The 27,580-nt window shown below is 34.0% G+C and overlaps 1 protein-coding gene across 1 annotated transcript; it reads right to left on the reverse strand.

The window, feature by feature from the left end:
- Positions 1-15,664: 15,664 nt before the first annotated feature.
- Positions 15,665-21,785, reverse strand: LOC108471446 (histone acetyltransferase GCN5). The gene is made up of 13 exons (XM_017773062.2): positions 20,927-21,785; positions 20,742-20,806; positions 20,447-20,527; positions 20,073-20,144; positions 19,576-19,744; positions 19,095-19,138; positions 18,647-18,746; positions 17,927-17,995; positions 17,366-17,420; positions 16,972-17,090; positions 16,459-16,552; positions 16,112-16,253; positions 15,665-15,948 (listed from the first exon to the last, which is right to left on the reverse strand). Exons 1-13 carry the CDS (start codon positions 21,527-21,529, stop codon positions 15,885-15,887), a joined length of 1,677 nt encoding a protein of 558 aa, XP_017628551.2. The 5' UTR covers positions 21,530-21,785; the 3' UTR covers positions 15,665-15,884.
- Positions 21,786-27,580: the final 5,795 nt, after the last annotated feature.

The following is a 27,580-nucleotide window of genomic DNA, read 5'->3' on the forward strand; positions in this document are numbered from 1 at the left end:
TTCCTTATGAAATTCATATCTGGTGTTCAAGGAGCTAAATCTGCTCTTCAAGGTTACTCCATTTCAGGTCTTAACGATGCATGTAAACCCAGCAGATGAATGGCATCCCAATTGTTGAATAAAGATAGATTTCTTTAGTTTTACAGTGATTATAACTTCTCGCTTAAAATATATATAGCTCCTTGAATAAGTGATTTATAAATAAATATTAGTATAAGAAATTATGATCGCTTTTAGAGAAAATTGTCAGACATGAAAACATAGAGAATTGTTAATAGGAACATGTGGTTAAGTTAAAAATTCGGTATAAAATTTAGAGACTAAATTGAATAAATTAAAAAATATAGAGATTAAAAGTGTAATTATTTTATCTTTATTTTGATAGAAAAGATTTAATGATAATTTTACTATTACTTAAAAATCAATTATTTCATGATAACATTTAAATGATATTTTTATTAAATAATTATTATTTAATATTTTATTTAAAATATTAGTATTTTATTAAGTGTTATTATAATATAAATAAAAAAGGATGAACATATTTATTTTTCTTCTTATTCACGAAAGTTGGGAAATAAGAAAAGAATTTTCTTTCATCATTTTCCTTCAAATTCTAGCATACGTTATGGTTTTTCTTCAAATTTCTTATAAATTTTAAATTTTTGAAGCTTGTTTTATATATATATATATATGTACCAATAGTTTTTATTATATTTTATCAAGTATATTGAAAGTTATCATTAAAGGACATTGATGATAGCTTAGAAAACTTAAGTGAAATAGTAACTTTTTTGGATAGCAAATGATTAGAAGATGAATTCTAACCTGTTAGAAGTGTGAAAAAGAATAAAAATGGATAGAAAGTTTACTTGGTACATTTGGCCATGGTGAAGGTGAAGTGGAGAACCTGGGCCACTTTGTATAATATTGGTGCTAAGTGATAACTTGTAAAGCAATAAGTATTCTGGTGAAGACGGAATTGAAAACGGATAATCAAGTCGAAAGATATGTGAATTTCAGACTAATAAACTTAAGTTGTCAACTTGATTAACCATGCATATTTAAGTTTCTTTTTATTAGTTTTAGCATTAGAATGGATAAATGACGTTGTTTCATATTTAATTGTTTCTATTGTAGCTAAAAATGAAACGAACATCTTGAAGGAAAAAGCGAATAGGAGTAAAGCGATTGAAACTTTGGTTTGTGTTAGTATCTTATTTTCATTGCATAAAGCTTTAGAGTATTTAGTTTACTATGACTATTTTATTTTATTTTATTTTATTTTTATGAGTTTTGGATGAGTTTGAATGATTTAGTTAATATTTATAAAATTATGTTTTGAGATAAAGACTATGTTTTCAAATGATTAAATTAGCAAATTCATGATTATGATTTGAATTTGAGTATTATGATTTTAGATGATTGAACAAAAATATATTTAATATGTTTTGAATTGAAAGCGAGATGTGATTTGAACATGAAACAAAATTAAAATGAGAATTATATGAAAATGGAATTGAAATGGATCATGAAATTTGGTTTTTACCTCATTTGACTAAGTTAGACTAGATCATATATAGTTGGCATGCCATAGAATCTTTAGAACTCCCCAATTCTTAGAGGGTCGAGGAATGAAATGCCAAATTAATCAAGTTTTATTATTATGAGCCACAATTCCTAAAAAGTCGTGGGTAGTCCTAATTCCAGAAGATCGTGGACTACTCTGATGGTGATCGTTGCCGAACAACTCGAGATGGTGGATCCGTGTATCTGGTTATGAGCATAAACCTTACTGTGGGGTCTAAATTGAAAGAAAATCAAAAACAAAAACAAAAGTTGAATTTATTTGAATTTTCATATTGTGCGAATTAAATTAATTACGCAATTTTAAATTTGAGTAAAAAATTATTTTTTTATTCGGTTTGTCAAAATCGTAATTATTAAATTTTATTAATTTTAGAATTTTCTTTTATTTTGATGTTATTAATAATATTTATAATCATATTTTAATTTATTTCTATCAATTAATTTATGTTCAATACTTATGTAATGATTTATATGATACTAGCACTATTGAACATAAAAATTGCTTAACGCACAGTTACCTCTTTTTTCATGCACAGGTAATTATATTTAATAGATTGTTTTAACAGCATCCAGAAAATCGAAGATTACTTAAATAATACTGATGAGGAGTTTCTTTCTATTTTTCTTGGCCTTATTTACCCTAAAACTTGTCCCTTATGTGCTATGGTGAATAAAGGGACTCGTTTTTCCTTTCCTAGTCCAGTCCCCCCTGTCAAAACCATTTTTAAATTTGAAAAAATTTGGGGAATCAACATTTTGAAAAACGAAAATGTGGAGTCGCCGCCAATCTTTTTTGATGAGGGGTGATTGGATCATCAAGAAGTTTGGTCATTTTAATAAAACATTTTGGCTTACTAAAACAACGATTTTGGTCTACGAAATTTAAGAAAACGGGTTCGGGAGTCGGTTATGTATGAGGAAGGATTAGCACCCTCATTATGCCCAAAATTGGTACCAAATCGATTAGATACTGTCCTTATGTCTAAGATTTAAAAATGTTTTTGAAATGTGGTTCCTTTTAATAACATTTGAATAACCCAAGTTCGTCATCAAAATTCTCTTGCTTAAGAGGAAAATAGCATCACATTCAGCACGATAGGACATGATCCTTTATGCCCTCGAAAACATGATAAATTTCCAAAAGTTTATAAGTTGAAAATTACAAAAGGATGCCCAATTATTTAGTCCAACGAAAAAACGAAACCCAGCACAATAGGGCACGATTCCTCGAATTTCCAAACATTGAACCTTGCCTCGTCTTAGAAAACACAAGTGAAATTCCAAAGGAATATTTGATTATTTTGAACAAACGGGAAATTGCAACCCTCCCCGAATTGCCAAACATCGAACATTTCCTTCGTTTTAAAGAGTTTTTAGAAAACATGAGTAAAATTCTAAAAGGACATTCGATTATTTTGAGCAAACAAGAGATTGCAACGTAGCACGATAAGGCACGATTCCGCGAATTGCCAAATATCGAACATCGCCTTCGTTTTAAAGAATTTTTAAATGAATAATTATAAAACTAGCTTAAAACGAATTAATTCGACTTGAAATAAAACAGAATTAATCTTAAAGACTTGAACCTTATAAAACAACATTTCGCAAACCAAGTGGAAAACAATGATATGGAATAATGTACACACATAAGATACAATCAATTAACAAACTAATAATTAAGTATAACTAACCTAAAAAAATATAATCCGATTATGATCGTGCATGGGAAATAGTTGATATAATGACGAAAATAATAATAAAATAATACAACACAACGAAAACAATACACACAATAATATGCCACAATGACATACATAGCATGATATAAAATAATCAATGCAAGATGTAAAAAAGAACAACATAGCAATTAGAAGCCAATGTGGTATAAAATGATTTTAAAATAGTGACGAATAAATGAACACATAATTTACACAATGTATAAATAGATGAATTTAAAACTATTTGTAAAAACAAACTAAAAATATATACATAATTACTAAAACATATGTTATAGGATGAATATTTTGAATCGAATGACATGCAAAATATTGAAGAATATCGGTTTAAGATTGACAATTTACATGTAATAAAGAAAATTTTAAATTGTGTGTAAAGTAAAATAATAATAATAATAATAATGTATAATAAAATATAGTCTTTAAAACATAATGGATTTACAAATCATACATATATATATGTATATAAATAAACTTAGAAATGATTGTTTGTAAAAATATCATAGAAATATACATAAGGAAAAAATGTTTATTGAAATATATACATGAAAAATTAAATAATGTATATGGCATTCAAGAATAACAAAAATACATTGTTAAATATAATCTTTAGAAATGCATACAATAGGTTTATAAAAACATATATATGTATAAATAAATTTAAAATAATTATTTGTAAAGAATACGCACTTTAGTAATGCATCCAAGATTGAATCAACCTTATTATAAACTACATGTAATAGACTTGAAAACATACTTTTACATATAAGGAAAACTATAAGTGTAAAGTACACGGATTTAATAATGCATATAGATTAAACATAGACATCAATATATATATATATATATATATATATATATATAATTTAAAAGATGTACTATGTAGGATTATGTAATATAATATAAGAATAAATTTAAAGGAAATTATATGTATAAAATAACACAAGATTAATAATATGCATGAAATAAAATTAACTTTATTATAGAGTGTATATATATATATATGTGTGTAATAGCGTATGTAAAAAACATTACAATAGTGATTTAAAAAAAACGAAAACCATCCATGAAGGAAAACAGCGAGTGTCCTGCCGTGTTGTCCACTAAACTGTCAATATGAGGCAGTGGGAAATTGTCTTTCGGGCTGGCTTTATTCAAATCTCTGTAGTCTACGCACATTCGTACTTTTCCATCCTTCTTCCAGACGGGGACGATGTTGGCTACCCACTCTGAGTATTTTACCACCTTTAAAAATCTAGCATCAAACTGCTTTCTAACCTCTTATTTTATTTTTAGCAAGACATCGGCCTCATTCTTTGGATTTTTTGCTGAACTGGCTTATATTCTTCCTTTATGGGGAGTCGGTGCACCACGATATCAGTGTTCAACCCAGGCATATCTTGGTATGACCATGCGAAGACATCTTTGAATTCTTGAAGTAATTCAATAAGGTCTCGCTTCATCTCCATGGTGATACAAGTTCCGATCTTCACCTCTTGTCCCTCTCCTAAGCTCACAATTTCTACTGATTATTTGTAAGGTAGGATTTGTTTCTCATCTTGTTCTACCATCCTCAACAAATCAGGAGATAGGTTGCGGCCTTGGTCATCTTCAAAATCCTGAGAATCCTCCATACACATATCTCACTCAAAAGGAAATTCTGAGCCACTAGCAGTGTCACTTATATCATTGATATTTGGGGACCTGTTATGAGGATGAAGAAAGGTACAAAGGATCAAAAAAATTCAAGAACACTTATCTGTATGGTATGATTATGAATGAAGAATGAAAGAATATTTAGAAGAATGTTCGAAGAACAAAAGAATCCGAAAGTAATCGTTTGTATAATATGATTATGAATGAAATTGAAAGAATGAAAGAACATCTGCTCAAAATGATAATAACTGTACATTTCATTGAAATACGTTTTTAAACATAAGCCTATTTCACAAAAGTTTCTTATTACTCCTAGGCCTAGAGCAACAAGTGTGTTTTGGACATTACTCTGAATCAGCTCTAAAAACTACAGGAATCTCTTCCGCAGTCCAGTTATCCAGAACACTTCTAGGTATGTAAGGGCAAATGCCCGAAAAATTTTCTCATCCAGCCTCTTCTTCGTATGTGGCATTGATGTCCAAGCTTCTCAACTTTTCTTCTATGGCTTCCTTTCTTGGCGTGTCTCTCTCGAGATGAATGATTACTCCGGACACAAAAGTTTTCAATATATGGGGGAATATCATTGGCTCCCATTTGATTTCCTCTCCCGTTAACCGTGCTCTTCTTCTCTCTTACTTCTTTTCTAGCTTCATTCTCCTTTGTCTCGCGTCTGGCTTAAATCCTAAGCCGAAGCGGTCTCTTTTATCCTTCAATATCGGCGTTTCAACCCTTCCTTAGAGATGTCTCTCAAGTCCTCTTTAGGGTAGGGCCCCTTTTTCAACCATCAACTGTAGACTCATCCTCGTGGTTTTGGACAATTTCGGCATCAGAATCTTACTTCCCTCGGTGATGAATGTCGCATTAACAAATTCCAAAGACCGAAATGAGCATTCGGTTGCTTCGTCATCTGTCTCCAAATAGGGTGTGTTGCTGCTTACAACTGCAATGATATCCTCTTCAGCATTTATCGTTATCAACCACCCCTCGGATGCTAACTTCAACTTTTGATGCAACGATGAAGGCACTGCCCCAGCTGAATGTATCCAGGGCCTTCCCAATAAGCAGTTGTATGAGGGCTTGATATTCATCACCAGGAAGTCCACCTCATATGTGCTTGGCCTGATCAGAAAAGGTACCTCAATTCTGCCCATCACCCTTCTCTCCGTACCATCGAATGCTTTCACTATGTTCTGGCACTCTTTCATGTGAGAGTTGTCTATGGATAATCTGTTTAGTGTAGTCAATGGTAGGACATTCAAGGTTGACCCGTTGTCAATCAGTACGTCTAGCAGCGTATACCCTTTACAGCGCGTGGTAATGTGTAAAGCTTTAGTCGACCCTCTGCCACCGGGTGGTATCTCGTCGTCATTGAAGAAAATAAAGTTATCGGCACTTAGGTTGCTAACTAAGCGGTCTAGCTTGTTGACAGAGATATCATTGGCAATATATGTTTTATTTAAAACCTTCATCAGCGCGCTACGATGGACTTCCGAACTTAGGAGTAAGGCCAGCACCGAGATACAAGCTGGTTGATTTCGTAGCTATTCCACCATACTGTATTCGCTGTGCTTTAAGAATTTTAAAAACTCCTTAGCCTCCTCTTCGTTAACTGGCTCATTAATAGGAAGTTCAGATTTGGTCGCTTTTTCTTTCTTTTGTTCGAACATTATGGTTTTTCCTTTTGAGGGTTCTGCTTTCTCGTTTGCTGAATCGTAACGCCTCCCGCTATGCATATAGGAGCCCATATCTTGGTCCTCTTTTGAAGCGTCAGCCAGGTTCTCTTTTCTCGGAATCGTCACGTTACAGTCATAATTCCACGGGACCCTCTTGCTGTCTTTATAGGAGAAGACTGCAGGTCTTTAGATTATGACCCTCGGTGGCATTTGCACTCCTGCTTCGTTACTTTTGGGTCGTGATATGATAACCACGGGGTAGTTAACTGTTTGATTCTGCACCGTCAATTCTCCCTCCGATGCGCATATAACTCCATCTCCGGTGTTCTTAGCTTCTTCATAAAACTCCATTTCTTTATTTTTTATCATATCCTGCACGAGGGCCCTGAACTCCACACACTCTTGGATTTCATGCTCCGCCTCATTGTGAAACTCGCAGTAGTTCCTCTCTTCTTCAAATTCTTTTCTCGAATCCAACGCGATCAATCATCTCTTGACCGTCTCCTTCCATACCCGTCTTAATGAGGTCTTGACTTCTGCAACCTCACATTTGATCTTCTTATTCCTGCCTTCGTTTATCCTGTTCACTCCTTGGTCGGTATGATTGGGGAGCGGGTTTCCTGCTACATTGGGTATGGTTGGGTCATCAAACCTCACAATCCCCATTTTAATGAGTCTTTCAACTATCTTCTTGAACGCGGTGCAGTTTTCGATCGAATGCCCAGTGATTCCCACGTGGTATTCACATTGGGCGTTAGTGTCATACCATTTGGGATATAGGGGCTGCAGTGGCTTCAGGTAAAAAGGGGAAACTACATGAGCGTTGAATAGGTTCTGGTACAGCTCCCTATACGTCATACGTATAGGGTGAACTGTAGCCTTTCTATGTTCTCCCTCGCGTTGGATTCTTATCTCACAGTGCTATGTTGATTGGTGGTCACCATCTTTGGTTGATTTACGGTGAGTGACTTGGACTGACCCTTACTGAATGTGCTCGTGTTGTTCACTTCATTATCTCTTTTCCTCGGGGTCGAGTTTCTGGTACTTTTTCCTGCTTCTATTTTACCGTTCCTCACAGCATTTTCAATCATTTCACTCGTCATCACTATGTCTGAGAAGCTTTTGGTGGCGTTTCCCAACATATGAGTGATCAAAGGGGCCTTCCGAGTGTTGATAAAGAGCATCGTGGTTTCCTTTTCTAGAAGCGATGGCTGAACTTGTATGGAAACTTCTCTCCATCTTTGTGCATACTGCCTGAAACTTTCATTTGATTTCTTCTCCATATTCTGGAGAGTGACCCTGTCGGGGGTCATGTCTGTCACATGACTATACTATTTCATAAAGGCATGAGCCAGGTCTTTCTATGAGTTAATTTTGGCACGGATCAATTGGTTATACCATTTAGATGCCGCCCCAACCAGACTATCCTAAAAACAGTGAATTTTTAACTGGTCATTGTTGATGTATCCCGTCATTCGCCTGCAAAACATAGTGATGTGAGCTTCAGGACAGCTCGTTCCATTGTATTTCTCAAATTCAGGCATTTTGAATTTGGGAAGAAGGACCAAATCTGGGACCAAACTTAGGTCCTTAGCATCAATTCCGTGATGACTATCGGCGCTTTCCATAGCTCTAAATTTTTTCTCCAGCCATTTACACCATTCTTCCAATTGTTTTTGCGATTCTATCATCGCCTTTTCTTCTTCTGCAACTTCATCCAAATCAGGAACAGGCGAATAATTCGGGTTATTAACAAGGTTAGAGCTTGAGCTGGCTTAGAAATTCATCGGTATCGAAGCTCCAGCCTGAATCTGCTGAGGCATAATCGTAACAGATGGTCTTTGTAGATTAATTTCAGGCTTCGTTGGTACATGTGTCGGAGTGAAGCTAGGAGGGTATTGAGGATCTTCATTAGTTTCCTCAATATTGTCCATGGGGCATTTTCCTTTATCCGTTCTTCCCATCAGCAATTAGGACAACTGACTCATCATCTCTCTTTGGGATTCCATCATTTGCTCATTTATCTCTCGCTGAATCTTGGCTAGTTGCTCTTGCATTTGTGACTGCATCTGTTCCTGCATGTCCTTTTGCATTTGTTCCAATTTCTCAAGTCTTTTATCCATTGACTTTTTCCTTGTACCGTAGGGGTGCGTGGGTGGTGGGTTTTCATTGGTTTCCAGATTATTGAAGTGATTTTTAATTAATTAGAAACATTTTATGACCTTTAATGCATAATGATGTGATGTAATGTAAATGCATGAATGCAAAGGAGGCATCAATTTTGATTCAATTCCCTTTAGAAAACTTCACTAGAAAATAAAATTCTTTTACATAAAGCTAAGTTACAAATAAAATTTCGCTCTAATGCTCAAAATCTTAATTTTCCTAAGCAATGAGGCCAACTCCTGCCTGCGATCTAACTCCAACTCATACTTTACGCTCAGTGTGTCCACCTGTACCGCTAAAGCTTACAAGTAGTCAGCTACCTCCCGAATCTGGGTTATGGCTTCCCTCATAAGATAATCCATGTTTCTGACTTGGTCTTGCGCATGGTGAAGCTACTCTTTCCAACGACCCTCATTTGCCTCGAAAAACTAAATTCGTATCTCACAATTTTGTAGTGACGCTTCTAATTCTTCTATTTTTCCTTTTATTTCTTCTATCTTGCTCAAGCTTGCTCTCAACTCTATTGCGGTATTGCGACTTCGGTACTGATGAAGAGACTTCTCGAGTTCTGCCACTCTAGCCCTTAATTCACCTCGTTCATTTCTGCTTTCTGACAGACTCTTCTCTAAATCTTTATTTCGTGCCTAAGCTTCTCGGAATTTCCTTTCCCATCGGTCGGCTTTGGTCTTTTCCTCTCGAATTTCATGGCGCCACTGTTCGGAAGTTTTACCTAACCCTGCAGTCCTCATAGACAGGTGTAGCTTCTTATAGTCAGTCTTCAAGCTGTCTAGATCTTCTTCGGCCTTAATTTTCCCTTTTCTCCACTTCTCAGCCTTTGATCTCTAGACATCAGCGTCTAATCTTAGGTGTATCTTCTCTTCCTCCAATTGTTCAATCTTTTTCCCAAGCTCAGAACTCTTCTTCTCAAAGTCTTGCTTTATAATTTCCAACTTTGACAAGGCGATTTGTAATTGTTCCTCCATAGGTCGAGTATTTTCCAGGCTTGGCGTAGGAACATTATTATTAACCCTCTTCCTAAACCATCCATCATACTCAGGCGTCACCAGGAGCCGACAACCAACCTCTTCATCCAGCGAGTTTGCTTTCAAGCATCCGATAACTCCCGAACTTTCTTCTTATAATGGACACCTTTAAAGGAGAATTCACATTGAACAAGTCCGTAGGTCGTGGGTACAAACTACCTCGATTTATATTTCCTTAACGCAAGCAATGGAGTATATCCAGTAGCTTCCCAAATTCCTAACAATGCCACCCAATCAAAGTTCCCACATCGATACATGATCTCATCAGGAACCATCCAATAAGCTCTCCACTCTATATCCCCCTCCTTGAGGTTTTGAAGGATTTTCATCCACTTCTCCTCTGAGATATCCTCTCTCCTTTGTATGGCTGCCTCCTCTTTTAACGGGGAATAACCTTCGGAAAAGACCCAATAAGAAACCTTGTCTACCTTCCAAAAGTGCCCATGAAACCACACCATCAACAGTTGTGCACATCCAATAAACCGTCTCTCGCCCGTCTTCCGACAAGTGCTCAAGGATCTAAACGTCTCAGCCAATATCGCAGGTACAGGTGTGATTCATTTCTCAAGATGATCGAATAAGTCAATGACTGCCTCCTCTACGTGCCTTAAAGCCTTAGAAAAAATTACCAATCCATAGATATTTAAGGCGAAAACATCGACCCTCTTTCTTTCATCTGGATGTGGTAGAACCAAATCTCACAAATTCTCCCAAAGGATACATTTACTATCTCCTTTTTGTTGAATCCGAGCAGTAACCCAAGGCTCGCTCATCCCTGAAATGTTCATCAATTTCTTCGCGAAAGTCTAACCATTAAAAACCCTGGCATAAGTCTTTCTAACTTGAACTTTTGGACACCTGAGTAGGGTAGTATATTCCTCCACGGTAGGTACTAAATGTACTTCCCCAAAAGTGAAACACTTGTAAGCAGAATTCCAAAACTAGACCATAACTCGGAACAGGTACTTGTCCACCTTAATATCTAGCAAGTAAGATATATCACCATAGCTTTGATAGAACAACTATTTGGTCCCTTCATCCCAACGAGCCCATATATCTCTCAACTCTTGTAACTCATTCTATGCTACATTGATGCAAGTGAATTCCTGCAACTCTGATGTATATCCTTCTACCAAGTTATCCCCTTTCTCTGATTGTAACTTCTCTAACCATGCGCGAACGGCTGCATTATCCTCAACTTTATTAAGAAATTCATTCTCCATGTCAAACTTTCTAACTTAGTAACCGAATACGAATCAACACCTCCTTTAGTATGCAATGTCATGCAAAACACAATCAAAACAAAACACAAGTTAGTATCAGATAATAGTGATAAAATACAAGCACATAAACGATAATTACAACACATATACGGGTAAATACTAAGGCTTGATGCGGCTCCACCCAAGGATAGCTCCTAAGGTTCGCTATATGTGGTTTGGTTCTAGAGATAAGGTACCTGAACCAACAGATTCCTCAATCCTCACCCATTATAAGCTTATATAGATCGAGTTCGGTTCAGAGGGATACATTTTCCTATGACCATGCGGAGATGAAAATCTCACGAAATCATAGGTACGGATGTACCCCGAAAGCAATCTACTAGCCCATGCGGAGGTGAAAACCTCACGAAAGCATAATTTCTCACTCCCACTTAGAAGGTGTGACCACGGCGATCATGCAATGCAATGCAATATTATTCTACGATAGCCAAACCATGACAATCATACAAACAAATGCAATCATGATTTTCAAAACAAATTTCCAATACTTCGACAAAAAGACAACAAATAATCGATTTTATGGCTAAACTCTCTTGTTCGGTCCCCAGCGGAGTCGCCAAGCTGTCGAAACCATTTTTAAATTTGAAAAAAATCGAGGAATCGACATTTTGAAAAATGAAAATATGGAGTCGCCACCAATATTTTTTGATGAGGTATGATTGGATCACCAAGAAGTTTGGTCATTTTAATAAAACATTTTGGCTTACTAAAACAACGATTTTGGTCTACAAAATTTGAAACAACAGGTTCGGGAGTCGGTTACGTATGAGGAAGGATTAGCACCCTCATTACGCCTAAAATTGGTACCAAATCGATTAGATACTGTCCTTATGTCTAAGATTTAAAAATGTTTTTGAAATGTGGTTCCTTTTAATAACATTTGAATAACCCGAGTTGGTCATCAAAATTCTCTTGCTTAAGAGGAATATTGCATCACATCCAGCACGATAGGACATGATCCTTTATGCCCTCGAAAACATGATAAATTTCCAAAAGTTTATAAGTTGAAAATTACAAAAGGATGCCCAATTATTTAGTCCAACGAAAAAACAAAACCCAGCACAGTAGGGCACGATTCCTCGAATTTCCAAACATTGAACCTTACCTCGCCTTAGAAAACACGAGTGAAATTTCAAAGGAATATTTGATTATTTTGAAAAAACGGGAAATTGCAACCCAGCACGATAGGGTACGACTCCCCGAATTGCCAAACATCAAACATTTCCTTCGTTTTAAAGAGTTTTTAGAAAACATGAGTAAAATTTTAAAAGGACATTCGATTATTTTGAGCAAACGAGAGATTGCAACCTAGCACGATAGGGCACGATTTTGCGAATTGTCAAATATCGAACATCGCCTTCGTTTTAAAGAATTTTTAAATGAATAATTATAAAACTAGCTTAAAACGCATTAATTCGACTTGAAATAAAACGGAATTAATCTTAAAGACTTGAACCTTATAAAACAACATTTCGCAAACCAAGTGGAAAACAATGATATGGAATAATGTACACACATAAGATACAATCAATTAACAAACTAATAATTAAGTATAACTAGCCTAAAAAAATATAACCCGATTATGATCGTGCATGGGAAATAGTTGATATAATGACGAAAATAATAATAAAATAATACAACACAACGAAAACAATACACACAATAATATGCCACAATGACATACATAGCATGATATAAAATAATCAATGCAAGATGTAAAAAAGAACAACATAGCAATTAGAAGCCAATGTGGTATAAAATGATTTTAAAATAGTGACGAATAAATGAACAATTTACACAATGTATAAATAGATGAATTTAAAACTATTTGTAAAACAAACTAAAATATATACATAATTACTAAAACATATGTTATAGGATGAATATTTTGAATCGAATGACATGCAAAATATTGAAGAATATCGGTTTAAAATTGACAATTTACACGTAATAAAGAAAATTTTAAATTGTGTGTAAAGTAAAAAATAATAATAATAATAATGTATAGTAAAATATAGTCTTTAAAACATAATGGATTTACAAATCATACATATATATATATATGTATATAAATAAACTTAGAAATGATTGTTTGTAAAAATATCATAGAAATATACATAAGAAAAAATGTTTATTGAAATATATACATGAAAAATTAAATAATGTATAGGGCATTCGAGAATAACAAAATACATTGTTAAATATAATCTTTAGAAATGCATACACTAGGTTTATAAAAACATATATACATTTAAATAGATTTAAAATAATTACTTGTAAAGAATACGCACTTTAGTAATGCATCCAAGGAATCAACTTCATTATAAACTACATGTAATAGACTTGAAAACATACTTTTACATATAAGGAAAACTATAAGTGTAAAGTACACGGATTTAATAATGCATATAGATTAAACATAGAAATCAAAATATATATACATATAATAATAATTTAAAAGATGTACTATGTAGGATTATGTAATATAATATAAGAATAAATTTAAAGGAAATTATATGTAAAAAATAACACAAGATTAATAATATGCATGAAATAAAATTAACTTTATTATAGAGTATATATATATGTGTGTGTAATAGTGTATGTAAAAACATTACAATAGTGATTTAAAAAACGAAATAAAATCATTAAAATAACTTATAATATATAAAAGAATAAGTAAACAAGGATAAAAAAATGTTGAATGCGTCTTAAAAAATGATAATGAACCATAAAATGAATAAATAAAAAAGGAGACTCAATTAAAATAGAATTAAAATAAAAGGGAAAAAGTATAAATGAAATCAACTGCTAAAATAACAAAGGGGACCAACATGTAACATGTGCGAATGTGCAGGGACTAGATCTGAAAATAATCCAGACCCCCAAAACGCAACATTGTACTGCGGACTAAAGTGCAAACGTGCACAAATTAACGAGCTAATTTAAAAAAATGAAGCGGAACAGATAAGGCGCGATTGAATGCGCATGCAAAAGGGGAGGACCAAGCTTGCAAATAACCTATTTGCAGCACAAAGGAGCGGGTTTGGGTCCTAAAGCGGGTTGACGCGCGGACCCTTCCCCTTGAAATGGCGCCGTTTCGTTGTATGCTTAAAATTTAAAGAAAATGAATGGCATTTTGCCACTTTTCCAAGCTGCAGAGCGAATACCCAATTGTTAGGGTTTTGGCGCAGCAACCTTCATCCCCTAGGGCCATTTAATCATCAATTCACCATTAAAATTGGTGAGTGACGTAGAAGCCTTCTTTGTTTCCATCAAAATCGACGCTTAAAAGCCATTTCCACTCGCATCTCTAACCCCGACTTCGACAGAGAAGACAAGGATCTCATCGATGCATCCGCGAAGGTAAATTTCTCATTTCTCTTTCTTTTTTTTTAGAAAAATGTTCTAAAAGAAAACAAGGTACATGCAAAGGAAAAAAAATATTGAAGACGAAAAAGATTCAAATCACCTTCTGATTTTTTTTGCTGGTTCTTTGTATTGAATTTGTGTAGTGTGCGTAAAAAAATATGGTATGGCTATTAAATGGCTTTCATAGCCAGAAACAGAGAAAAATGAAAAAGAAAATACAAGTTTCTTGTCGTTTTTTTTTCTTTCTCTTTCTTTGTCTTTGGTGTTTCGTATTTGCTTGCAGTGCACGGTTATTTGGCATCGTTGGCCCTTGGCGTGGGCGTCTGGAGGCGCGGACGTGGTCGTACGGTGCTGAAGGCGCATGGAGGCTGGGACTACTGCGGCGCAAGCAAAAACTGTTAGGGTTCTACCTTGATTTTTTTATTTTTGGGCTGTAGTGTATTTGGGTCTAGGTTTGGGCTTGTAATAGGTTTGGGCTAGGGTATTAATTTAGGTATTGGGTTAGTGATTGGGTCAAAGTCTGTAAATAGACATTTAATGAACTGTTATAATATTTTTATTATAATAATTTTTGGTTTTGTGTTTATACGGCCTGGGCTAAATTGGCCCACTACACCCCCTACAGACTAATTTTACTTTATAGTTAATATAAATCACATATAACTAGACTTGTATATATATATAATTTTGTGTCGTAAATTGAATTTAAATATTTTTATTATGTTTTATCTGTTAGTACTTTATAATTAATGTTTTGATGAAATAGTGTAAAAGTCTAATTTATTAAAATGTTTTAAGAAATTAAAGTTCTAGAAATTGATTTAGAAGATGATTTAACTGTAAATATATCGTGAAATCTGAATTTTGCTAAAGACTTTTACGTAAAATAAGTAAAAATATTATCGAAACTTTTATAAAATAATTTTACCAATATGTTTAACAATTAGATTAGGTATAAAGTGTCACATAATTACATGGTCGAAATGATCAAGGATGGAGCCACGTCATTATAAGCTAAATCTGGGCTGCTTGGTAATCGTTTTTCTCAAGGACTGAAGCAAGCCGAAAGACGTATATATATATATGTACGCATAAAAAATAGTTACACATGACATAAATTAAAGAAATAAAATTACCATGAGCTATTGTTTAAGAACGTTGAATTCATCCTATTTGTCATCAATAAATTACTCATCCATACATTACATACATCACATTACAAGTTGGACATATTGAGATTTGCCCCAGAGAAAAATCTGCAAATTATAGACAGTATATGAAGACTACTGTTACATATTGTTGAAATGGGACAGCTGGAATCGCTGAAATCTGATCTTCAGGGATCATAAGACCTGATTGAAGACCCTACTGAATTTTGGTGTTAGATTGAAGACCTGATTGAACTTTGCTCTGGAAATGTGCTTCCAATCTGCAACCAAACCTTAGCAAAGTCAAAATCACTACAGATTACAAATAAAAAAAAAAGGACTGAGGAACAAGGAAACGGTATCGCCTGATTGAACATCTATAATCCTGATGAAAGCAAAAATAAATAAAAATAACAACACATAAGCACAAGGAAGTGATCATGCCTGGTTGCACATTTATAGTATATGGTATCAGGAGAATTATACGTGCGTGCATTGGCAAACATCCTCTTGACATCAGCTACGAACATCTCAAGTGTTACATAATATTGCTCTGATTCAACTCTTTTTGACATCGTCTTCAGATCTGGATTACAAAGATAAACAGTCAAGCATAACAATAACTGCTGTCCACAAACGAGCATCTCTGTAAACTGAAGCCTCAGTTATCATGAGAAATAATTTGATGATGATATTCTATGCCACCTGCAACTGTAATAACCTTAACTGGTGGTTCACTAGGAGTGGTTTATGAAATCTGAAGAAGCAGCACAAATTTGATAAAACCTTACCCATGGGGTCTTTGATAATGTCATAATAATCAGGGACATCACGGGCATCAACTGGTTCCTTGAATGGCCAAGCATCAACATGGTCATGCATTGACTGCTTGAACAAAACCAATTTGCTTAGAATCCAAGGAAAATCATGGCAGGAGATGCTCTCATATAGACATCTAACGTCAAATAAACACTTGGAGAGAATCAAGTTAACAAGAGTAAAAGCAAAAGGGCAATGACTTAATAACATTTATAATTATACTGTAATTAGGCCATTGCAAGAATCCTGAAAGTGGAAATTAGCGTCCCCTGCATCTTAGACAAGGTGTTTGATTGTGAGAAGAGGGGGACATGCATGCTCTTTTTTACAAGCCTATTAACCACAATAAGGAAACACGGCAATGATTATTCAGAATTATACCCAACAACAACAATAAGAAGAAGAAATTATATGGTAAACATAATTATGAGAGCACTAATGAAGATATATGCAGATGAGGACCAATTACAAGTTCAGAAACTTGCCTTCAAAAGTGAGCGCATGAAACCAGTTAAATGTTTCTGATTTGTCGCATTGTCTGCAGAAACAATTAAGGCTCTAAATCGAGTATGACCCCATTGATCAGGAGTCCAACCAGCGTCCTCTGTTACCAAATCAATACAATTTTATCAACGAAAATAAATAGGAGAAATTTGTTGCAAGTTATTAGATAAAACATAAACTCAAGATATCTTCCTTACTGGAAACTTAAAAGTTTATCTATGAGGGGCAAACATATATTCACCCAAAATTATCAAGCTAGGAATATGCATAAGTTTCCAGTATAAGTATTTATATAATGTCTTCCAACATCCAAGGATGAATAAATGAACACAAAAACCAAAATTAACTAAGACAATGGAAGGCCAAAGAACTTACTCAAGCTATGGATATCCTCAACTTTGACGACTTTTTTAGGAATACCAGCTTCTTTCTGAATCAAATGAATCTCTCGTTACTGCTATGTTTTAAGTATTTATACATCATTTGCAAAGACTCAACCATATAATTATTAGAGAGGAAATGACTGCAGGTAAAATAAAATATTGGTTAAATAATTAGAGACCAAAAACTGAAGTAGGAAAACAATGTGTACTTCCCTAGATCTAACTTAAGACAATTAGCTTCACTTGCTGATTATAGCATTTAGAAATTAACAAATTAAATGGCAAGAATACCACGTCCAGAGGACAGGAATGCAGTTTTAGAACAAACATCATATTACATACAAAATAAAAAAGCACAAAACTAGAACACTTACAAAATAAGTACCTTCTCAACAAAATGTAATATGATGCCTTGGTTAAAATTGAAAATGCAAAACAAACATTACTCAAGCCTAAAATAGACTTTTAACATAAAATGTAATTTATTAACATACAGCACATTTGGATTAAATATAAACTAACAGCACGAAAACAGAATCAGGTCCAGGTATACCTTCTGCAAATCAATTCCGGTATAAACTATATGACAGTTCGAGAGCTCTCTAATCTTTTCATCAATTGCCTATCAATCCCAAATAACAAAATCTTAGTAAAAGATTTAAGATAAAGTCAGAATACATATGTGAACAGTGAGAAGGAAAATATAGACGAAATGTTAGGAAAAAAAGAAACTTGGTTAAAAGTTCTTGGTTCAGTGCAGATTGGTTATTCAATGTCTTCACCCACCATTGAAACCATATATAATTTTGATTACATATGATATGTCCCAATCAGCTTTTGAAAAACAGTTAATTTTTCAGTAACCCATTCACATTGAAATCGCAAAATGCACTCTGCTGGGACCTGTATGTGCATCTGATGAACTACCACAGGTCAAATAAGGAGAGCACAAAACTTTGGATAGTAATCAGTGTTGCCGGCTTCCACAGATTTTGATCTCAAAAAATCGAGACAAGTGGCTTCCTTGTGAAGACAGCAGGGTATGACATAGGAGATTTCAACCCCAAACAGATCGCACATCAGATGCGCAGCACGAAAAAGTGATCTTATTTTACGAAGGACCTTGAACCCAACTTTTCAGGTGAATTTTGAGAACAAAATCATGAAATCCAATGGGAAAATTTAAACAATACCTCACAACTCACAAGTTGAATTGGATCTTCATAGAATATAATGGTAATTGCCACACTGACAGAGTAAATAATAAATTTACCTGCCTCTGGCGTCGAATCATAGTTGATAAATCAGTATATGGAAGCTTTGGATCAATTTTACATTCCATAAGGATACCTCCATCATAGTCTTTAATATACCTAGAAAAGTAAAGAAATATTTAAACATAACCTAGACATAATTAACAAAGAGTTGAGAGAATGGGGAAGCATTGAAAGGTTAGACATAAAAACCTGTCTCAAAAGAAAAACAAGATTCTCAGTATTCCAATAAGGATCATTTCATTTTAGTTCTCACTATTTCATATTTCCATTTTTTTAAGGAAAGTGTGCACCCTCAACATTTGAACACTCAAAATAACATACAAGAGGGAAAGATTTTCTACTACTTCTTACTTCTTAGTAATAACACAAAATAAGCAGCATTTGAGCCCCAAGGATGAGCAAGAAAAAGAAAAAGAAAATGTTACGGTGGCATGTTAACCATACCCTTGCCATCGATCCCTCTCCAAGTGTATCTCTTTGGTAAAACCCTGCAAGTAGATAAAATTGAGAAGTCTCTTGAGATTGCATTTATGAATTCAGATAATGCAAATTATCATACAAAAGTGACATAAAGAGCCGTAATTCTTTTGCTATATCTTGCAGGTTATTTGCACATAAGATTTTTCACTAATCCGAAAAAGTGCAACAAAGCAGAATGATAGACACTTTCAGCAGAATCACGCTAATACATTCAAAAAACATTTTAAAACTTAATTTCAGCTGGATTAATCTACCCTCTTGCAAGAGTCCTAAAGCTTTCCTTTTTATATTTTTCAACCTAATTTTCTTACAGAAAGGAGTCTTCCAAAGGAAATTATATACTTAAAAGACCAGGGAAGAAAATGTTTTACGCCTGTAAATTTATGCTACAGAAAGTATGAAATCAATCCAGCAAAAAAAATCAAAAGAAAAGAAACTATCACACCTGTTTGATAAAATAACCAACAGCATTATTGTCAGCGTATGTCAAAAAATGTGTTAGTCCATCAACATCACGTGCATGCTGTTTTAAATGATTCATCAGTCTTGTGCCATAACCTTTTACTTGTTCATCTGCTGTGATTGCACAGAAAGCTATTTCACCGAACTTTTGGCTGGTATTACCAGGAAAACAAGCATCAGTGAATAGAACATATGAAGTATTAACATCATCAAAAGAAATTTCTAAGGTTGAAATAATAGGTGTTAGAATTGTCCTGTAACTGTCGAATGAGATGAACAGGCAGACTGTGATAATGTCATCACTCATTCCCTTAAGAATCTCAAATTTTAATTATAATACAGGAATAGAACTCAATATTAGGGAAGGCACACTAGAACAAAATTTACCAAAGAAGAAGAAATGAGCCAAAATAGGAAAATACACTGAATAGGGAACTGAAAATTGATTCACTCACAATAACATAAGACCAGGAATCTTACTTGACATATGGACGATATGTGATGCCACCAACAACCTGATTACGTCTGATAACCATCACAGATTTATGGCTTCTACAAAATCCAAAGTAAGAAGAACTGAGACCTTAAAATGCACAAAAGCTGATGATTTCATTACCAAGCAAATTTGAAGGCCATTTCATTAAAGAAGAACAATAAGCCAGCTAGAAGCAGCAGGAGGATTAATCAAGATATTCAAGAATCAAAACTGGGCTTATGTCATGTGTTCAAAAATGTCAACCAGCAACTCATATATTAAGATGACTGAATGTTTGACCCAAACCAATAAAGAAATCCATAATAAAACGAGGTCATTCATCTTAAAGTGTGTGCTTCTAAAGTGTCTATCTTGATACCTGTCCATAACAAGGCGAACAATATACTCTTTAGGCATGTTGGGTAGTTGTCTTCCAAATATGTTCTTCAACCCAATCAACCTGAGTATCAAAAAATATATATATAGCTTAATTTTCCATCACCAGTTCACAAAGTTAGTATGGTGAGTTGCAAGAAATCCAAAACCAAAACACCCTACCCCATAGTCATAAATGGCTACTAATAACTAAAGAAACCATGCATTATCGAAGATTTTACAACATCATCCAGAGAAAAAAACGTAACATGAATGCTTAAAAGAGAGAATTTAGATACCAAACCATATGCTCATCAACACCGTCGTTTGAATAGCAAACAAACTTAAGCCTTCCCGCTTCCTCCTGAAATTGATTTTTTGTTTTTAATATATACATCGTAATTCAAGAGAAAAAACAACCTATTGGGGCAAAGAAATTGCGTTCAGGTTTTATCATCACAACTCAAAACGTTGGATACTTTACCTCTCTTTTCAAGCTCTCTTCTCTAGCACTATAAGCTCCACTAGTCTGTATATTCTCAGTAAATATCTTAACGTCTTCCTTGGTTGAAATCCCAGCTATTGAGCTCCCACCTGCTGCGGCAGCACCCGTGGGCCCAACTGGTCCTGAACCAGGGGCTGCACCGTCTTTCCCTCCATCGGCACTCTCTAGCTTGACAGTGGAATTCTCAGTCTTGAGCTTCGTGTTCCGACCCGAACCAGAGCCGCCCCCGCCAGACTCTAGGCGAGCAGTCGTGAAAGTGCGGATGGAGGAATCGTTTTCGTGGTCGAAGTCGTCCTCGTCGTCGTCTACGACGGCGTCCTCTGAGTCGTCAGCATCAGAATCGGAGTCGGCGCCCCGCGCAGAAATACTCTCGAGGTCGTCATTGGATGTCAAAGCGCCGTCGCGAGTGTCGGCGGAGAAGGATGACGGAGGGAACGAGGAAGGAGGCGCGTGGTCCTCGGACGCGGCTGCGGCGAGTTTGCGCTTGTGGAGGGAGGAAGTAGCAGAGGCTGAGGCAGAGTGAGATGGGGATGGGGTCTGGGAGCTACGAGAGCGGTTCGGCGCGGTTAAGTGCGAATCCATCTATGGAAACTCGAACTGAGTCAACTCGATCCAATTAGGGTACCTTTTGAAGGGTAACGCTAGGGTTTTGCAGAGGGAAGAGAAGAAAAAAGAAGCTCAATTGAATTGTATTCTCAGATACACTAACTTGCCGGTATCGAAGTCTACATTTCGCGGAGGCGGTGTCGGTTCTCCCCCTTTCCTGGGTTTGGAATTCGTCAATAGGGTTTTGTTACAGTTGGCCAAAACGTTGGGGTCAATAATTATCTATGAAAATTAAATTAAGGACTAAATTCCTAATTTGTAAAGAGTATAAGGACTTGTGGAAGATTTTAACCAATGAATAAAAATGTTTGGTTTTAAGGGTTTTTTTTTTGGCCAATAATCGAATTGGGTATTAATTCGTTTAATTCTTTTAATCTGATGAAAAATTATTAAAAATTTAAAAATAAAAATTCAATTTAAGCAATTTATATCAATTCTCCTCTCTAAATTAATACACTATTACTTACTAATATAATCCTATTCAAAATCCACTATATTTCATTACTGTAAAAGACCAAATATAGAAGTAGATTCCCAACACATACAACCATAGAGAACTATAAATAAAATAAAATCCTTAATAGACAACAATTGAACAATAATGGTAACTTTGTTTTAATTACCCACTACCTGAAAATTAAATCATAATTAATACGATAATTTAAATATTCAGATTTAATTTTCAATATAATATAATTATTTAATATTTTATTTGATTCGATATGATTATTGATTTAACATTCATAGATTACATATGCAAATAATTATATTTATAAATAAAAATATAAACTTTTTGTTAGTACAAAAGAACCGAATAATTAAAATTTTATTCATACAATGAACTTGAGATCAAAATTTCTATTATAAAATGATATCAAATCAAAGTTCATATTAGATCAAAGTTTACATGTAAATTTAAAATTTATCCCTAATTCTTATATATAAATTAAAACCCAAAACCTAAATATATTATATTATCCTAATCAACCTAAACATAAAAGTTATCATTTAAAATGAAAGAAAAAAATGATAAACTTAGAATTTTCATTAATGTCAAAAATATTTAAAGCAACTTAAAATTTAATAGTACAAAATAAGATAATCAACCCAAATAGCTAGCTAGGTTGGAAAGATATAAAGAAACTCAATAAAATTTCGAAAGAAATTAAAAGGAGATATTCGATCTTGATGGAGATTCGCTTCCGAGTTGATTCCGATGGTGTTCTTCGAGTGTTTTCTTCGATCTTCTCTGATGGCTCCCTTATGTCTTCTTCTATTTGGTATTTATGGAGTTTAGAATGCTCAGAAAGCCTAAAAATTGTATTTTTTCGCATATTTGGGAAGCAAGGTGTGAAATCGACACGGGTTGGCACATGGGCGTTTGTTCAGCCCATGTAGAAATGCCCAAGCCGTGTGGCTCCCGAAAACAGCTTTATTTGTCCAATTTTGGCTCATTTTTTGCTCCTTTCGCTCCTAAATGCTCTCCTAAGTATAGAAACATGAATTTAAAAGATTAGGAGCATCAAATTCACTAATTTACATAATTAATCATCCAAAAATACATTAAGAATAAGATTAAAATATGTTACTTCTATATCTTATCACTTATAGATAACCCCTTTGGTATAGCTTAATTGGTTGTATCTTTTCTTATCTTTCACCAAAAAAAAAATCATCAATCCAAACATTAAAATGAAAATAAAACATTTAAAACCAATAAACCCATGAACCAAATCATTCCAAAATGCTCTTTTGGCATCAAGATCTTACCTTTAATGTTGCTTTTAACATCCATAATTTCACTTATTTTCAAACGAAAATCTCTTAACAATTATTTTTGCTATACTATACACTAAACCAGATCAAAGATCATTAAAAGATTAGAAATTGGTGATGAACATGTATTATATTTATTATAAATATAGCATGATAGCTAAAATGCTGATAATTATGAAATAACTTTTATTTAGTAAAATAATACAAAAAAATTATAACTGGTTAAAATTATTTAAAGTAATTAATTTCAAATGGCACATGCACTTGAGATTCTTTGCCAGAGTGGTAAGCGAGAAATTATTTTATGAATCATTTCCACTACATCATTCATGGTCCCACTTAATTAAAAAAAAAACACACACACACACACACCATCTTTGATTTGAAAGCTTAGTCCAAATGTACATATGATATGGAAAAAAGAAGAAGAGATAATATGTATTCTTTTAATTGGCCAGGACTATAGATAATGTGATAGAAAGAGTCCATAAAATAATTTCTCATGGTAAACACATTAATTTATAACTATACTTCCAAAAAAGACTAGTGAGACTTAAAATGGCAGTTTTAAAACATTTGAAATGTAACTTTCATGAAATTGGGCAAGACCATGGATGATGTGGTGGAAATAGTCCATAAAATAATTTCTCATAGTAAACACATTAATTTACAACTATACTTCTAAAAAAGACTGGTGAGACTTAAAATGGCAGTTTTAAAACATTCGAAATATAACTTCCATTAAAGTTTTTAGTTACAAATAGTGAGTGTGCCACTAATAAAACTTAGATGGTACATTTTGCAGTAAATGAAATAAAGGATTTTCATTCAAATTCAACACTTGACTTTATCCAAGTGCCAGGTAGCTTGCCCGACTCGATAGCCTCAATGATTGAATTTGTACAGAGATTTTTTTATTTTGAAACGGCTTAGTCCAACTCGAATTCAATTTAAATAGTAAAAAATATTTCAAATTTAAATTTGATTACAAAATATATATAATATCAATTAAAAATATATAGTTTTTAATATTTTATTTTTTTTAACAGTGAAATGAGCTTTTTAGGCGGGTTAGGCTACGCCCAAAATGGGCCTAGGCATGGAAATTTTTTCAAAACATGACATCGGTCCGACTCATGGACAGTTTTGGTCTCAAACGATTCATAATTAAATTCATAGTTAATAAGTTGAGAGACCTGTTGTTAATCAATGGGCAATAATGGTATTGGAATAATGCGGTTTAAGGAACATAATGAAGCTTTTATGATAAAATTTGGCTTTAGCATTCTAACAAAATGAGCTTTTTTGGTTCATTTGTGGAACAAATATAAAATGAGAGAGAGACGTCTGGACAAGATCAATAAAAAAAATTGCTTTTATACAGAAATCACGTTCTAAAATTAGCGAACTTTGATGGACAACATCTCTTGTATTGTGAGGAATGGTGGAAAAATGTATGCTAATCTCACAAAAATCATGGTCTTTGATGTCAAACTTGTAAATCTCAAACTTCAAGATAATACTTTAATTTTAAGGAAACAACCTAAAATTTTTAATTTTTGAAAAATAACTTTATCATGCTTGATTCGCTCATGTCTTAAAGTTTAAATCAACCAATGCACTAATATCTACAAATTAATTCAAGACACATCAATAAAAATCCTAAATCGATAAAAAATTATTCTAATGGAAGTATGAGAAAATCACTTAAACACAAGACATAATTCAATGATTTTCTAATAATTATATAAATAACCTCCCCACACTTATGATGTACATTGTACTCAATGTATAAACAAATATAATCACAGTATAAGCAGAATATCATAAGAGAGGGAGAAAACTGAAATTGCTCTGAATATTGGATGAAATCGCCAGAATGGTGAAAAGCGGAATTGTAGGCAAATTTAAATGTAGTACATGATTTCCGAGCAAACTAATAAGAAAATAAACACAAATAGTGAAGAAAATTAAAATGTTACAACTCAATTAGAAACAACCATAAAAATGAAAATATGGTTCAAAAGATTAGAAATAAAATAAGTCTAAAAAAATAAAAATAAAACAACTAAGAATAAAAATAAACATAAACATAAACATAAAATAAAAAGAAAACAAATAAAATTAATTATCATCATCGTCAGAGGCATCGATATCGTGAATCGCTACTGCTGAAAAGGATATATGGAGGTGTTGACAGATTTGTTGCAATGTCGCGTCAATACTGTCGAACCTCTGAAAGCAATGTAGCTCGAAGCGAGTGAACTGCTCAGAGAGGTCCTCTAAAGTAGTAGCAGAAGAAGTAGTATGGTGACTCGAAGATGGATGATGAGGTGGGTCCTCGTGATGGAAGGGGACATCATCAATGAAGCCCTCCAACTCATATTGAAGATCAGAATGAGATAATCGGTACTGAGAAAGATCCACTCCACGAAGTCTCTCAATCATCCTTATATGGCTTATGCTCGATAATCCCTACGGGGACATCTGGCCTACTAGTGTAAGTGAGGAGGACTACTCTGGTGTGTCGAGGATATCGAGGTGATGTAACACCCCTAACCTACATCTATCGCCGAAAAAGGGTTATAGAGCATTACCAGAGTTTATAGATCAAATAAATAAACATATTGTCCCTTATACGAGCCTTCGAGGCCCAAAATATGCATTAAAAACAAGCCGGGACTAAATCGGGTACTCAAAAAATATTAAAATTTTTCAAAGCTGCAGGGATCACACGGCCGTGTCGCTAATGTATAGGTGTTTTGGCTAATATGGCCTATATGTCTTATGTTGCTTTGGTTATGTATTTAGCCATGTGATTTGGCTTATTTTGGTATACATGGTTATGTAAATATGTATAAATGATCTTTTGGTATGTGGTGTATAGTTGCTTGGTGAATACCTTGGTTGTGTGTTGGTAGTTTAAGTAGCAAATGATTGAATTTGAGATGTGGTATACTTGTTGAATTAGGCACAAAGTCTAATAAGTGAGTTTGCCCATTTAGGTATACTTTGGAGGTATATTTGGTATGTTGTAAAGTGATCATTGGTATGCGCTTATGTATATCATGTTGTATGTGTGGATAGTACATGATATAGGCTTGATATTTGTTGGTTTTAAATGCCTATTTATGCCATGGTTGTATGTACATTGTTGAGCTTAGGTTGGCATCATTTTGGGTGAGAAATATGGCTTGAAAAATGGCCTATTTTTGTCCACACAGGCAGAGACACAGGCATGTGTCTCAGCCGTGTGTGACACACGGTCAGGTGACACAGCGGTATGTCCCTTGAATTTTCTAATGGTTGCAAGTCAGTAGCTTCAAGGGCATGTGGCTTGGTCGTATGGCACAAGTCAGTATACCTTCCAGTTTTCGCACAGCCTAACACACGACTTGGCACACGGGCATGTGAGGCCATTTCGAATGGTACACGGCCTGGAATAAGAGTGTGTGGTCTGGCCATGTAACCCAAGTCAGTGAGTTACACAAGGTCGGGCACGTGCTGGGATACGGCCATGTGATCCTATTTCGAATGGCCACACGGCCTGAGACACAGGCATGTCCTAGACACACAGCCTAGCTGCACGGAAGTGTGTCCCCTGTACTTTGAATATTTTCCATGTTTTCCTAAAAATTCTTTAAGTACTCGGTTTAGTCTCAAACCACTTTAAATGTTTATTTTAAGCCTCGAGGGCTCGTATTAGGGACCATATGAATGTTTATGGATGGTTTTTGATTTTAATGATAATTGATTATGAAATGTTTGATGGTATAAGTTATAAGTCTAGTAATGCTCCGTAACCCTATTTCGGAATCGGATACGGGTGTTTTAATTTAAATACTAACTACCATCACAATAGCCACTATGAAATTAAATCATAATTAATACGATAACTCAAATATTCAGATTTAATTTTAATACAATATAGTCATTTTGATATTGTGCGGTTGCATAATAATATTTTTATTTGATTAAATTTTTAAAAATATTAGCATGATTATTGATTTAACATTATTTATATTTGTATATTACATGTACAAATAATTATAAATAAAAGCATGTATATTTTATTTGTACAAAAGAACTTATATTTAAATTTTATTCATACAATTAACTTGAAATCAAAGTTTTGAGTCATAAAATTACATCAAATCAAAATTCATGTTAAATCAAAATTCAAGTGTAAATTTAAAATTTATCCCTAATTCATATATACAAATTAAAATCCAAACGCTAAATATGTTATAT

Source organism: Gossypium arboreum, chromosome 11 (assembly GCF_025698485.1).
Source record: "Gossypium arboreum isolate Shixiya-1 chromosome 11, ASM2569848v2, whole genome shotgun sequence".
Classification (NCBI taxonomy): domain Eukaryota; kingdom Viridiplantae; phylum Streptophyta; class Magnoliopsida; order Malvales; family Malvaceae; genus Gossypium; species Gossypium arboreum.